The sequence below is a fragment of the Procambarus clarkii genome, unplaced genomic scaffold (assembly GCF_040958095.1).
Source record: "Procambarus clarkii isolate CNS0578487 unplaced genomic scaffold, FALCON_Pclarkii_2.0 HiC_scaffold_870, whole genome shotgun sequence".
NCBI lineage: Eukaryota > Metazoa > Arthropoda > Malacostraca > Decapoda > Cambaridae > Procambarus > Procambarus clarkii.
Window position 1 is genome coordinate 56,715 of NW_027189902.1, and position 15,637 is coordinate 72,351.

Below are 15,637 nucleotides of genomic sequence, written 5' to 3' on the forward strand. Positions count from 1 at the left end.
AGAAGGAGGAGGAGGAGGAGACCCACAAACAGTTGGAGGAGGAGAAGGAGGAGGAGGAGGAGGAGACCCACAAACAGTTGGAGGAGGAGAAGGAGGAGGAGGAGGAGGAGGAGACCCACAAACAGTTGGAGGAGGAGGAGGAGGCGGAGGAGGAGGAGGAGACCCACAAACAGTTGGAGGAGAAGGAGGAGGAGGAGGAGGAGGAGGAGGAGGAGGAGGAGGAGACCCACAAACAGTTGGAGGAGGAGAAGGAGGAGGAGGAGGGGAGACCCAGAAACAGTTGGAGGAGAAGGAGGAGGAGACCCACAAACAGTTGGAGGAGAAGGAAGAGGAGGAGGAGGAGGAGGAGGAGACCCACAAACAGTTGGAGGAGGAGAAGGAGGAGGAGGAGGAGGAGGAGGAGACCCACAAACAGTTGGAGGAGGAGAAGGAGGAGGAGGAGGAGGAGGAGACCCACAAACAGTTGGAGGAGGAGGAGGATCACATAGAACCCCCCACCGAAAAAAGATAAAAAAAACTGGATTCAGTTTAGTGGAAGAAAACGTATTTATCTTGACCCAGACGCTGGTCTTATAGAGTCATTTTAATTTTATTTACTCTGATATATAAAAGGCCCGGAGATTTTATATACTCTGGTATATAAAACGTCAAAAAAGTATATAAAACTATCAATTGAATATAAAATTAAAGGTTCCCACCAGGCTTCTGTGCTGGCTAGGGTTCAAGTCTCCTGGTGGGAAAGTGTTCTCAAGTTGTATAACTTCACTCTCGTGTTTAGGAGAGTTGTGAATCAAGCATAGACATAGTGTTCTCCCATATTAACAGGGACTTGATGAAAAACGTAAAAATGATAGTCATCCTTAAGAATTATTTGACTCTAAAATTCAGGGATGGTCAACTTCTTGGGCTGCTCCCAAGAGAACTGTTGCCGTCCAAAATGTCCATAACACGACGTATCACTGTAAATTGGTCTCTTTAAGCCCAGCTCCTTGACAATATGTCCTAGTCGTAGATCAAAGTTGTGGTTAACAATCTTCAGAAGCTGTTTTGATGTGTACTGTGAGGTGCCATAGTGGAAGATGCTGATGCTTATGGGGTGCACAACACTAATGGCGTAAGATACCTGAACCAAACAGCGTCTACATAATTTGTTTTTCACCAGTGACTTGGCAACCCATCGGGCGGCATAGGCCGCTGAGCGGTCAATCTTTGTGTAATCTTTGCCAGAGAATGCTCCCCCGCCGTGAGCGCCCCACCCACCGTAAGTGTCAACGATGATTTTCCTACCAGTTAGCCCAACGTTACCTTGAGGTCCACCCATGATGAATTCTCCGCAAGGGTTGATGTGGTATTTCGTTTGAGTATCTATATATTTTTCAGGAATAATGACCTTGATGACCTTCTCTATAACCTCGTCACGCAAAGCTTCGACAGTAATTTGTTCCGAGTGCTGTACAGAAGCGACAACAGTGTTCACTCTTTTGGGAATAACAGCTCCTTGATCGAAGGCATACTGGCATGTGACTTGAGTCTTACAGTCAGGTCGCGCCCACCAGAACGTCCCATCTCTTCGCAGCTCTGCAATCTTCTGATTGAGACGGTGTGCCAGCATAATAGTTAAGGGCATGCACTCGTCGGTCTCATCAGTGGCATAACCAAACATCAGTCCCTGGTCCCCTGAACCAGTGTTGTCATCACTGCGCCCGATGTGTACACCATTAGCAATCTCCGCACACTTTTGCTCCAGGGCCAGAAGAATATTACAGGTCTTGTAGTCAAAGCCCTTTCGTGAATCATCAAAACCAATTTTCTTAACAATATCACGCACAATTTGTTGATAATTAACTTGGGCCTTGGACGTAATCTCCCCACAGATCAGGATCATACCAGTTTTGGTACACGTTTCACAAGCAACTTTGGCGTCAGGGTCCTGGCTAAGATGGGCATCAAGCACTGCGTCGCTGATCTGATCGCAAATTTTGTCGGGGTGGCCTTCGCCTACGCTCTCACTGGTGAAGAGGAACGTCTCATGATCTCCATCCATGCTCTCAGCACACTATCCTGGGGAACGAAAATGTTACTTCTAAGTACTCTTGAATTTGGGACCAGGTTTCCTTGGCTAGATTTTAACTAAATAAAAATCCGTTATGTAAAGGAATATTATTAAAAACATTGACCTAATTGTGTGAAGAGAGAAAGAGAGAGAGAGAACGCAAACCTGGTCACGTGGAGAGAGAGCAACTGAGCAACTGTAAAGCAAGTGTGCAGCTGCTCTGTCTTATAACAAAACTGTGAGTCAAAAAAGAATATGGATCATTTATTTTATTTTGAAATGATTATAAACCATTAAAAAAAACCCCATTATTACTCATTCTAATTGGAAGAGTGAATGTATAATTTGGTAACCTGTAATCCTTAACTCTTTATGAACATAATAATTCCATCTGGTGAAAGGGATAATAATAATATTGTGTTACTAATTATAGAAGTATTTATTAGTCATATATAAAAATGTAATAGAAGGAACAATAAGATTTGAAATTCAATTCATATATTTCCAACCAGTCTCCAAGGTAAACAGCCTCTGTCAAATGGTAGATAAGATACATTATAAATCATCTTTATTATATGTTGTTAACAAAAAGCTGCTGTACGTGTGGACATTTGTATCCAAGATGTTTTTTCTCTATTATTAATTCTCTCCCGCAACCACCACATTCTCTTTTTTGGGGGGTTTCATAATGATTGAGATGACGATGATGTTCCCTAATAATACTTCTAATTTCTAGAAGAGTCTTGGTATGAAGTATTCAATATGGTCTCCCTCAGCGCCTTCAGCTGCCAACACATCTGCGCGTTCATTTCCATAGATTCCAACATGGGAGGGAATCCACAGGAACTTGACAACTCTTCCCTGGTTGGTTAGTACCTTCACAACTCTCTTAATTTCAGCGACTATTGAAAGATTCTCGTCCCGATCTTTATTTAGGCTTTGCAGTGCTGCTCTCGAATCGGTGCAAATCACTGCACCAGTAGTATTCTGTTCAATAATATACCTTAACGCCATAGCAATGGCAGTTAACTCTGCTTGTGTTGAAGAGGTATAGTTCTCAATGCACGCTTTTTCCTCATTTTTTGGTGGAAAAAATACATCATCCTTCTTAATTACCGTGTATGCTGCACCCGCCCGGCCATTAATAGGATTAGATGACCCATCAGTGAAGATTTGATCTAGTTCATCTCCAGCTTCATTATAAATTTCCTTAAGATACTTGTGGCTTATTTCTTTGTGTACCATGTTGGTTTTTTTCTTTACCATATCATTGATGATAATCCTGCACGAGTCATTCAGGGGATCCACCCAGGGAGGTAATCTTTCTACAGGCATGAGCTCACGAGCTTGTTGAAGTAGGTGAAGATCTTCAAGGTAGCCGACTGCTCTGTGATGCCATTTTTTGCTTCTCTTGTTTCCCCCTGAAAGTAGCACAGAGCTCAATTTTTGTTTAGCCATGTCATTATAATGGGGATCTCTGGCAATCCTAATTGCAAGCTTAGCATTCAGTTCCACAATTCTTTCTTTAATACTGGGAAGGGATAATAACTCTTTTTGTAGATTGGACATTTCAGCAGTTTTTTTCTTTGGAACTCCAAGAATGATTGAAATGGCTTCATCCTGTATGCTTTCTAGCCTATTCATATCACTTTGTGAATAAGTACATAAAACAGGTGCTGCGTTGTCAATGACAGAGCGTACATAGTTTGTGTACATCATTTTAAGTACAGCAATAGAGGCTCCATGGCCATCATTCCAAGTCATAGCTTTCAGTTTCAGTTCCCTGAGTCGACTTTTGCATGTTCCTATGATTTGATTGAGCTCCTCTTTCTTTCCCTTGTTTGAACCGACGGTGACGCCAAGGTACCGATAGTGGTCAACCCATTCAAGTGTTACACCATTAATTTGCAGTTCTTCATTTTCTCTCCGCTTGCGATGGGAGTATGCTTTTGTCTTGTTTGTGGAGAGAGTGAAACCGAGCTCAATACATTTCCTTCCGAGGAGTTCAATGGCCTGTTTTATTTTATCAAAGGTGGGAGCTTGTATTAGGACATCATCTGCATATCCCACTAGTTGTGTTCCTTCAGGAAAATCAATATTGGCAATTGCATTCATAAGTACATTGAATAGTGTAGGGCTTAAGACTCCTCCTTGGGGGGTCCCGAGTTCCATATTCATTGTTCTTGAGATTGCTCCATTGAAGTAGACCTTAGCTTTCCTCCCTGTGAGGTAGTCTTCAATCCATTTCATGAGTCTCCCCTTGACACCCATACATGCAAGCTCGTCCAGGATCGCAATTCCCTGGGCTTTGTCGAAGGCTCCTCCCAGCAAACACAAATCATCTACACAACGTTCGCCTATCTCTTGCCATAGGTGTGGGAATGATTTGCATTGAGAATGGTGCAGGAGAGCCTTTGAGAAACTTTTACTCAAAAAATCCAAACACAAAGGTTTAATTATAAATTGTTTTTCTACAATTATTTTCTTCCAAATGTAAAACAAATAGTTTTTACATGTTTAAATATAAAATTTATGGTGTTTTTTTGTAAAATTCATTAATAAATTGTGAATGATATATATTGGCTGAGTGAAACCTTTATAATCCATTTAGTTATAATTTGAACAGAAAAAAGTATTTTTCCAAATTTTCTAAAAATTGCTCTTTTTAACACAATTTGACTCCTTATACATTCCACTAAACACTATATCATGTTTAAATATATAATTTATGTATTATTCTCTAAAATAATTTATATAAATTATATAAGTTGCTGGAAAGTGGTGTTAAGGATTTTGAAAACATTTTGTTGTGTTAATATGTTCTTATTAACTATGTCTCAAGTTCACAGTTTATCAAACAAGAATATTAACATTCGTCAACTCTTAAAATCTTATATGTTATCTTGCTGGTGCAAAAAAGGGTGAATCTTTAGGAACAGCTATAGTATCTATATATCACAAATGGTGTTTTCCCTAACTCAAACAATGTAGGGTTTATTATTCTACACATATTTCTAATGACTCTTAGATGTTTACATTCTCTGAAGTATAATTGTGAAGGCTGTGTCCATCACTCTCAACACAGATTCTTAAACTCGTCTCTGCAGGTTCAACTATATAATTAGTTTCCATTTTGAATTTCCATGGACATTTGTATCCAAAATGAAACCAATGTGGTTTCCTTCAGCGCCTTCAGCCAGCACATTTGCTCATTCATTTCCACAGATTCCAACAAGGTAGGGGATTTACAGAAATTTGTATATTCATATTGTTATATATTAAAAATATGAATGCAGTTCAATATGATAAGACAAATACATGAGTTTATGATAAATTCGTTTTCTGTGATATACCATTGATATGCTCTTTTTTTCTTTAAACGGCAGACTAAACTAAAGTGCTCACATCAACAGATTTGATGTATAAATGGTCAACGCTCAACAGAGTTAGTATAAATGTATTAGTATAAATCTTACTTGTCTCATTGTTAATTCACATTCAATGTCAACTTGTGGTTTTGATGTGGCACGTTTGGCCAAGACACCCCACCCCATTATGCACCCCATACCCATCTTGTGGGCGGTTGTGGAAAGGGTTACAGAGGCACATAATGGGCTCAGGGACTGAACCCCACAATTCATTTAGCTAAGCAAGTTACAATCTTGATGAGCTAGTTACAAAATTCAATATAAGTCATCACATCAACAATGGGTTCGAGATCGACCTCAAGTACAGGTTCTAAATTAAGCAACTGACATATGTGGAGAGCTAGTATCAAAATTTATATGTTTGTCCTGCACACCGTCCCCCATCCAGTGGGCAGCGGTGGATAGGTTACAATCACTTAGTTGTTATCTACAGTTAGCAAACTGGGGATATTTGGCTAAAATTTCTGGTAGCAGATCATTTTGAATGAAATATTGACACATCGCTGGAACATTGGTTATAGAATTGTCTCTAAATTCATGTATCTTTTCGCACTCCATCACATAGTGACGGAGGGTGTGCGAATAATTTTGTTGACACAGTTTACATTTGGTCAGGTCTACATCAGCAGATAATGAGAATTCCCAGAGATACTTGTAACCGAGTCTAAGCCGAGCAGTAGTAACATCTAGAAGTCTGCTGATTTTATTGGATGATCCATAGATGTGTGGCTCCTCTTGTATGATATGTATGATAGATGGAATTACTAGTTCCAGTTTCTAGGCAGGCGATGAGTACTCACAATAACCTTAATTAAGCGTCAAAACAAAAATGTGTATACTCTTTTTACTCTCCTGACCTTAGTTCTCGAGCTATGTATTTCATTTTGGTACCAACGTGTTCGCAATAACATTCTCTAGAAGAAAATCAGCAAAAACGGTCACCAAAAGTTATATGAATACCAGCACCCAATAAATACCTACGTAGATGACTCGCCGTGTGTGTGTTTGATGGTGGTCAAACGATGTTTGATGTGTTTGATCAGGTGATGTCCTGATCCGCATAATTAATAATAAGTATAATAATAATATAATATAAGTATAATAATAGTATAATAAGAGCAAAGCGTTCCTATTACGAGAATAGATTCAAAGAAGCAAAAGGCAACATAAAAAGCACATGGAGAGCCATCTCTACCATCCTAGGAGCTAAACAACATTCACATAATAAGATAAAAATCTCCAAGGATGGTTATACACCTGCAACAGATCTTGAAACAGCAACTGAATTTAATAGCTTCTTTTCATCGTTTGGTGCTCACCTTGCCCGAAAAATCCCAGAGACTCAGACATATGTTACCACATATCTTTCACGCAGCTATCCAAACTCTCTTCTCCTCTCTCCGGTCAGCCCTACAGATGTTGTGTCCATCATTCACTCGCTAAAAACCAAAGCTGGGAACATTAGTGAAATACCATCGATGGTACACAGGCGTGCCACCCATGCCCTTGCACCATCCATAGCACTGCTGTTCAACAAATCCCTAGAGTGTCATACCTTCCCTGATATCCTTAAAAAAGCAAGAGTAACGCCAGTTCATAAAGGAGGTAACACGGCAGACATAAATAATTACAGACCCATATCGAATCTACCTATATTATCAAAATTATTTTTTTTTTTTTTACAAACAGCTCTACTCCAATCTTGTAAAATTCAATATACTAAGTCCCTGTCAGTTTGGCTTCCGCTCCCAAAAGAGTACCAATGATGCTATTGTTAGTCTGCTTGACTTAATCTTCTCAGCCCTTGACAAAAGTGAGTTTCCAATTGAACTCTTCATCGGCCTGAGAAAGGCCTTTGATACTGTTAACCATAACTACCTCTTACTTAAATTCCACCATTATGGAATCCGTGGCCTTGCCCTAAACTATATCCGATCCTATCTTAGTAACAGACACCAATATGAAGCCATCAATGATATAACCTCTCCCACTCTACCACTTAATTACCGTAAAGGTGCCACAGAGCAGCATCCTAGGACCCTCCTGTTTCTTATATACATCAATGATCTCCCTAATGTCTCTAACATACTTAAACCTATATTGTTGGCTGATGATACTACTCATCTACTCTGACCCCAACCCACTCCTGTTAAATAATGTTGTAAACAATTAATTAAAAAAAGTCTACTTGTGGATGTCAACCAACAAACCTCACACAAAACATAGAAAAGACCTACTATATCTTATTTGGAAACAAATCAACAAATGCAATTCAGCTTCAGATAGATAATGTAAACATTAGCAATAAAAATGATGGAAAGTTTCTTAGCCTATACTTAGACAAGAGACTCAACTTCCGCACCCATATACAACACATAACTAAAAAGGTTTCTAAAACAGTTGGTATACTGTTTAAGATCAGATATTATGTACCCTACTCTGCTCTCCTCTCACTCTATTATGCACTTATCTATCCCTATCATTCTTATGGCGTTTGTGCTTGGGGTTCAACCTCTGCAAACTACCTCAAGCCCATCATCATCCAGTAAAAATCTGCTATCAGGACAATAAATAACTCTACCTTCAGACAACACACAGCTCCCTTGTTCAAATCCTTAAACATGCTAAACAAATTCACTCCATACATTCTCCTGTGTAAATTACGTTTATAAAGCCCTTTTTCTAACTGCAAACCCTGTTCTGAAACTCTTCCTGGACAGATGTAATAGAACACATGGCCACGTCCCCACCAGACATAAATATCTCTTTGATATCCCCAGAGTCAAACTTAATCTATGTAAACACTCTATGTAAATAAAGGGACCTAGTCTATGGAACTCACTCCCTTATAATGATTTGAAAAGCTGTCCAACTTCTGCCATATTCAAAAATAAAACCAAAAAGTACCTGTAGTACTTTTTAAGTACGAGGGAGTAATGCGCAAAGCGTCCCTCACCTGTGACGTCACAGCGTCACCTGACGCCATATCAACACATCGGCCATTTTGTCGTCAGTTCAGTCATGGCGAGGACTAACCCTTCATGCAAACTGCACCTACTATCAAGAAGAAGAAGATTTTGTGTTCCACCGATAGTATTATCGTAAGTAAGCACTTATATTTTATATTTTATTAAATTAATTGATTCTATTTTTCTGTAATAAAGGTCCAAAGGGTTGTTAAGGAACAAGGGTGTAGCGATACCGACGCTCAGTGCGCTCAACTCACACCAAAGTATCACCTGTGTAGCTTCTGTAATTAGTGTTAATTAGTTATGCTATAAGATAATGAAGCGAGTATAAGATTAACTCGCTACAAGGGTACTGTGTTGGGAGGTGAGGGCTGTTACTGGTGTCTGTGGGGATGTGAGGACTTGTACCAACCACTATCACCACCAGTACCTTGTCTTGCATCCTGCTTAGTATTCCTATTGAGATATGAAGTATTATTGCATTCATATAATTATTCATTCATTGTCATTACTATTTTTATGGGCTATGTTCTGTTACCCTAATGCTTTTTACCCCTGGGCATGTCCATTTACTCTCCAGCCCTTCACAAGCCACTGCTGCACCCCCTCCATGCCCATACTTACTGTGCTTATTCTTACAGGACTGCACTGCATTATGTGGTGCTCACTGCCTGGACACCTTGATACATGCATTATAGGGTTCTGGTAGTTGTTCTACTCACCAAGCCCTTCCAAGGCCAGGCTTGACATGTGAGAGCTTGGTCCAACAGGCTGTTGCTTGGACAGGCCCCTCAGGCCCACATATCCACCACAGCCTTGTTTGTCCGGCACTTCAAAATCAAATGTTTATTTACGTAAGGTACATACATATTTTTAGGTAAGGTACTCTTTATTTGGGTAAATTTATCTTCGTAGTATTTAGCTTTGGCTCGTCTAATTATCTTGGATAGCAATAACGAGTAATTCTTTGAGAATTCTTTGGAGACAATTCCTAACCTATACTTCTCCCAACCTATACTTCTTCTCAAGGTCATCTTCACTTCTTGAAGATGTTCAGGTTTTCTCTTGAAGATGTCGACGGTTGTTCCAGCAATACTGTATTTCTTTTATTGCTGAAAACCTGTTTTCAGCCATAAAAAAATAATCCTGAATCCAGAAAAAAATCCCTTTTGTATCGTCTGGAAATTTTCAAATATTGCTGATCAAACCTGAGTCTAAATTATTTGTATATATTATGAATTACAGAGGTCCCAGGACAGGGTTTTTAGGCACTCCACTTACATTTTCCCACTCTGACTTAACCCCCATTTATACAAACTCAGTCTTATCTTTTAGCTAATAATTTATTGTACACACCATACTCAGCCTGTGTAGGGTAGTTTATTGTGCATGTGTAGTATATATATTTGTGTAGTATATTTGGTATATTTAATGCCTCTAACCTCTCCTCATAGTTCTTGTCCTTCAGTTCTGGGAGCCACTTAGTAGCATGTCTTTGCACCTTTTCCAGTTTGTTTATGTGCTTCTTAAGATATGGGCACCATACAACCGCTGCATATTCCAACTTTGGTCTAACAAAAGTCGTGAACAATTTCTTGAGTATTTCGCCATCCATGCATTTAAAAGCTCTGAATATTATCCTTTACCTGCAATTGGTTGTTGCTGTATTTATAGAATATGATTTGTTCTACTTTACATTTGTTTGTTCCTTTTTTTCAAAATTTCTTTCTGCCTCTCTCCTCACTGCCGTGTAGTTGTTTCTCTTTGTATTACTGGTATGTTTGGGGGTTTGGCCTCTTCGTATATTGATTCCATTTTTGTGTCTTTTGGTCTCTGTCCGTCTTGAAATTTCAGTTGAACAAATCCTGTTTCCTAGTTCTGCATCTTTGTTTTGGTATAAATGTTTTTGTTCCTTTATCATATATTTCACAAAATTGACATACTGTGCATTAATTCATCTCAATTACTTCCTTTCCTAACAGCAAGCCTTTCCAGTAAAATTCTTTGAATTCTTTTCTGACTTCTGGCCTAATGTTTGTTTTATCCTAGTGTGTATGATGCCTAGCGTGTGTCTGGTGCCTGTTGTGTTAAACCGAAGATAAATGCATAAGTATAGGTCAGTAATTTCTCCAGCTTTGAAAGGGGCTTTCATTATGCAGCAGTATTCCACTCTAGAGAGCACTAGCGTCTTGAAAACTATCATCATCGGTATAGCATCTCTAGTGTGAAAAGTTCTTGTTATCTATCCTGTCATTTTTCTTGCAGTTGTGACGGCTACTTTATTGTGTTCTTTAAATGTAAGGCCTTCTGACATCAGTACACCCAAATCCTTTACGTTGCTTTTCCGTTCAATGTTATGATTTGACTGAGTTTTGTAAGTGGTTTCCGTTTTTATATTTTTTATTTTTTCCGTAGCGCATGAGCTGAAACTTATGTTCGTTAATCACCATGTTATTTTCTGTAGCCCATAGAAAGACCTGATTTACATCTGATTGGAGGTTTGCCGTGTCCTCTATGTTGCCTACTCTCGTGAAGATTCTAGTGTCATCTGCAAAGGATGATCAAGTACTATAGGTTGTGTCCTTGTCTATGTCCGATATGAGGATGAGAAAAAGTATTGGAGCAAGCACAGTACGCTTGGGGACTGAGCTCTTTACGGTTGATGGTCCAGATTTTATTTTGTTGACTACTACACATTGGGTTCTATTAGTCAGGAAGTTGTATATCCATCTGCCTATTTTTCCGGTAATTCCTTTTGAACGCATTTTATGTGCAATAACACAATGGTCACATTTGTCAAAGGCTTTTTTTTGTCAAAGCGTTTTGTTTGTCTTCCATGGCATCTAGTGCCATGTCAGAGTGGTCCAGCAACTGTGATAGGCAAGAGCGCCCTGTTCTGAAACCATGTTGTCTGGGGTTATGGAGATGCTGTGATTCCATGTATTTTGTGATCTTACTTCTTAGCATTCTCTCAAAGATTTTTATGATGTGCGATGTTAGTGCTATCGGTCTGTAGTTTTTTGCCTCTGCCTTATTTCCTCCTTTATGGGGCGGTGCTATCTCTGCGGTTTTTAGTATGTCAGGGACAATGCCAGTATCTTGGCTTTGTCTCCAAAGAATGTGAAGGGCCTGCGATAACGTTTTTTACAGTTCTTGATGAATATAGAGTTCCAAGAGTCAGGGCCTGGTGCAGAGTGCATAGGCATACTGTCTATGGCTTCTTCAAAATCCAGTGGGGATAGGATCACATCTGATTTATGATTTGATGTTGGTATCATATCCATGAAAAATTCATTTGGGTTATCAATCAGATGGATGGAGAGCTACACTCGTGGTGTCCCATTTTCCCAGCACTCTTTGTCATATAATGCTTTGAAACTTTTGACGGATTTGGCCTCCACCACCTTCTCACCTAACATGTTCCAACCGTTTACCATTCTGTTTGCAAAAGTGAATTGTCTTACATTTCTTCGGCATCTTTGTTTAGTTCGTTTAAATCTATAACCTCTTGTTCTTGAAATTCCAGGTCTCGGGAAATCTTCCCTATCAAGTTTATCAATTCCTGTTACTGTTTTGTACGTAGTGATCATATCTCCTCTTTTCCTTCTGTCTTCTAGTTTGGAATATTTAATGCCTCTAATGTCTCCTCATAAATCCTGCCCTTCAGTTTTGGCATGAATGTTTGTGTGCCTTCATCGTATATTTTGCAAAATATGGAATACATCTCATTTACTTTACTTTAAGAATATGGTTCGATCAATTAAAAACCCTCTTGTTCAAATTGCAAAGAGACTGAAAGAGATGCAGCATGCTCAATGGATTATATATTAGTGATTATTATTAGGATTATATATTAGTGAATCATATTAGTGATTCAATTATTATGGTCATAAATTCACTTAAAAATGTAAATTTTAAGTTAAAAAATTTTAACCAAAAAACTTGATATTTTTCATATTTGGAACCATTCCATAATCCCAAGCATAAATGATTATATTTCTATCACTTGCTCTTAAGATTGTTTCATTTAATAGAGGTTGGGCATAATTGTTCTCTGCTGCTAATAGAACTGACTGACTTAGCTATAGGAAAATGTAAAATTAATTGGTTTATCCATTACAGTATTTTGCAGTTTATTTCATGATCCTGTGCTTAATACTTGCATAAATAGTAGATTACAAAATGCATTTTTATATCATTAGTATTGAATAATAATAATGCAAATAATTGACTTATAAATGATGTACAATTAATTGGTAGGTGATATTATATTATTAATATTTTTTCATTCTTGCAAAGCCTTAACAAAGTCATTAACATGTTAATATAAACTTGATCACCTTCCACTTATTTTCTCATGTGCTACCTACATGTACAAAACCTTATTCCTAAATGCATATTTTGTTCTGAAACTTGTCCTTTATATGTTGTGTATCACCATCTCTGGAGAGTTTTATCTGATTGATGTATAAATTACTTTTAATTTTACAGAATATTATTGTTATACTGAATTTATTATTATATAAATAACTTAATTTTACAGAATCATCTATCAACGCACATCCACAAGTTGAGGAGGAGGATGTGACCTTCCAGATGTCTGAAGTACTGAAACAGGCACCAAACAGGCCTGGTGGATCTAGGTACAAGGTAAAATAATTTAATTTTTTTTTTTTTTTTTTTTTAATAATTGTCCGATATATATATATATATATATATATATATATATATATATATATATATATATATATATATATATATATATATATATATATATATATATGTGTCGTACCTAGTAGCCAGAACGCACATCTCAGCCTACTATGCAAGGCCCGATTTGCCTAATAAGCCAAGTTTTCTTGAATTAATGTTTTTTTCGACTACCTAACCTAACATTTTCAGCTACCTAACCTATCCTATAAAGATAGGTTAGGTTCGGTCATATATCTCTATTAATTTTAACTCCAATAAAAAAAGAATTGACCTCATACATAATGAAATGGATAGCTTTATCATTTCATAAGAAAAAAAATAGAGAAAATATATTAATTCATGAAAACTTGGCTTATTAGGCAAATCGGGCCTTGCATAGTAGGCTGAAAAGTGCGTTCTGGCGACTAGGTACGACATATATATATATATATATATATATATAATATATATATATATATATATATATATATATATATATATATATATATATATATATATATAATGTCGTACCTAGTAGCCAGAACGCACTTCTCAGCCTACTATGCAAGGCCCGATTTGCCTAATAAGCCAAGTTTTCATGAATTAATTGTTTTTCGACTACCTAACCTACCTAACCTAACCTAACCTAACTTTTTCGGCTACCTAACCAAACCTAACCTATAAAGATAGGTTAGGTTAGGTTAGGTAGGGTTGGTTAGGTTCGGTCATATATCTACGTTAATTTTAACTCCAATAAAAAAAAATTGACCTCATACATAATGAAATGGGTTGATTTATCATTTCATAAGAAAAAAATTAGTGAAAATATATTAATTCAGGAAAACTTGGCTTATTAGGCAAATCGGGCCTTGAATAGTAGGCCAAAAAGTGAGTTCTGGCTACTAGGTACGACATATATATATATATATATATATATATATATATATATATATATATATATATATATATAATATCTCTATCACATCTATATCACTTTGTGCTTTAGCCCTGGTGGAGCTTGGTCCACCAGGCTGTTGTTTGGAGTGGCCCGCAGATCCACATACAGTCTGCATATGATATACAGTCTGTTGATCAATTAAACTACAGTAGTTAGTTTTTATCATCCGAATGCACCAATATGTGTTCATTCTTCCCAGATGAAGGAACTAGGTAATATTCATCATCTGAATGCACCATCTGATGCTTTAACACACTCATGATACACGAGAGGTTTAAAAAACTTTTAAAACTTTTAAAACTTTTTGACCTATGTATTTAAAAGCAATTCTAAAGTTAAAAAGTGTAGCATAGGCCCCTCGCAGAATGTTCTTAATATGATCCTCAGGTTATAGTTTTCTATCTAAAACCACCCCTAGATCTCTTTCTTGATCAGAATTCTTTATAGATCTCAGTGGCTCGATCATAGAAACTGCTCTAAATCCTTGTTGGCCTGGATTGTGGAGGTCATTGGTCTCTATAAAACTAGTAATCTGACTCCTGATCACTCTCAAATAATTTTATTATGTGGGATGTTAGTGCAACTGGTCTATAATTCTTTGCCAATGCTTGTATTGTGTTGTGTTGTTTTGGTAGTGATGTGCAATGTGTTGTTTTGGTAGTGATTCGTCCAGTTCTGGTAGTAGTGCGGTTGTTGTGTAGTGTAGTACTTGTGTGCTTGTTAATGACTTGTATTCCAGTCTTGTGGGTATCTCCTTTCCCCTACGGGCCAACTGCTTTGTTCTTACCTAGCATTTTGCTTTGTTTGGGTATGAATGTTTGTGTGCCGTATATTTTGCAAAATTTGCCATATATCTCATTATTTACTCCTCTGCCTAGCAACAAGTCTGTCTAATTATACTCATTAACTGTTTTGCAAAGTTCCCCATAGTGTCCTTTATTGAAATCGAGTTCATGAACCGTTTCAATGTTCTTATTTTCTTCTAGATTATATCTTAAAGTATATTTAAATGTTATTGTTATTATTGTTATTAAATGTTATTGTGACATTGCATTGCAATTGAGCTATGTTGTTTACCATACCGTTCATTTCGTGAGTATAAGTATAGATGCCACACTTGTGACAGGTAAAAACCATGCCTTTTTTGAAAAACAGCACCGTCTGTTGCACGTAAGAGCAACCCACACTATATTATGTTGCGATATTATTTCAATATTTCCGATTGTATTGATAATTTGAATTTTCATAGATTTCAATTTATTTTCATTTCGATTTAATAATTTTGTGTGACATTGCATTGAAATTGAGCTGTGTTGTTTACCATACTGTTCATTTCATGAGTATAGTTTATTTTTTTATTTTTTTCATTTCATTTTTTAGCTGTTCTTATTTTTCAGTGATGGGAATATCAGATCATTTGATGTTCCCAATTTTCTGATGGAAGCATCAGACCATTATAGAATGCATCGGATGAGGTAGTTTGGAATGGTGGGGAGGACGAGAGGGGGGTATGGTGGGGAAGACGAGGGGACAGAGG

At 37.5% G+C, this 15,637-nt stretch overlaps 1 protein-coding gene across 1 annotated transcript; it reads right to left on the reverse strand.

The window, feature by feature from the left end:
- Positions 1-643: 643 nt before the first annotated feature.
- LOC123749644 (S-adenosylmethionine synthase-like) lies at positions 644-2,023 on the reverse strand (the record flags this gene model as incomplete). Its single annotated transcript, XM_045731762.2, has 1 exon — positions 644-2,023. A coding segment is annotated over one exon (1,146 nt), but the record flags the coding sequence as incomplete, so codon positions are not given.
- Positions 2,024-15,637: the final 13,614 nt, after the last annotated feature.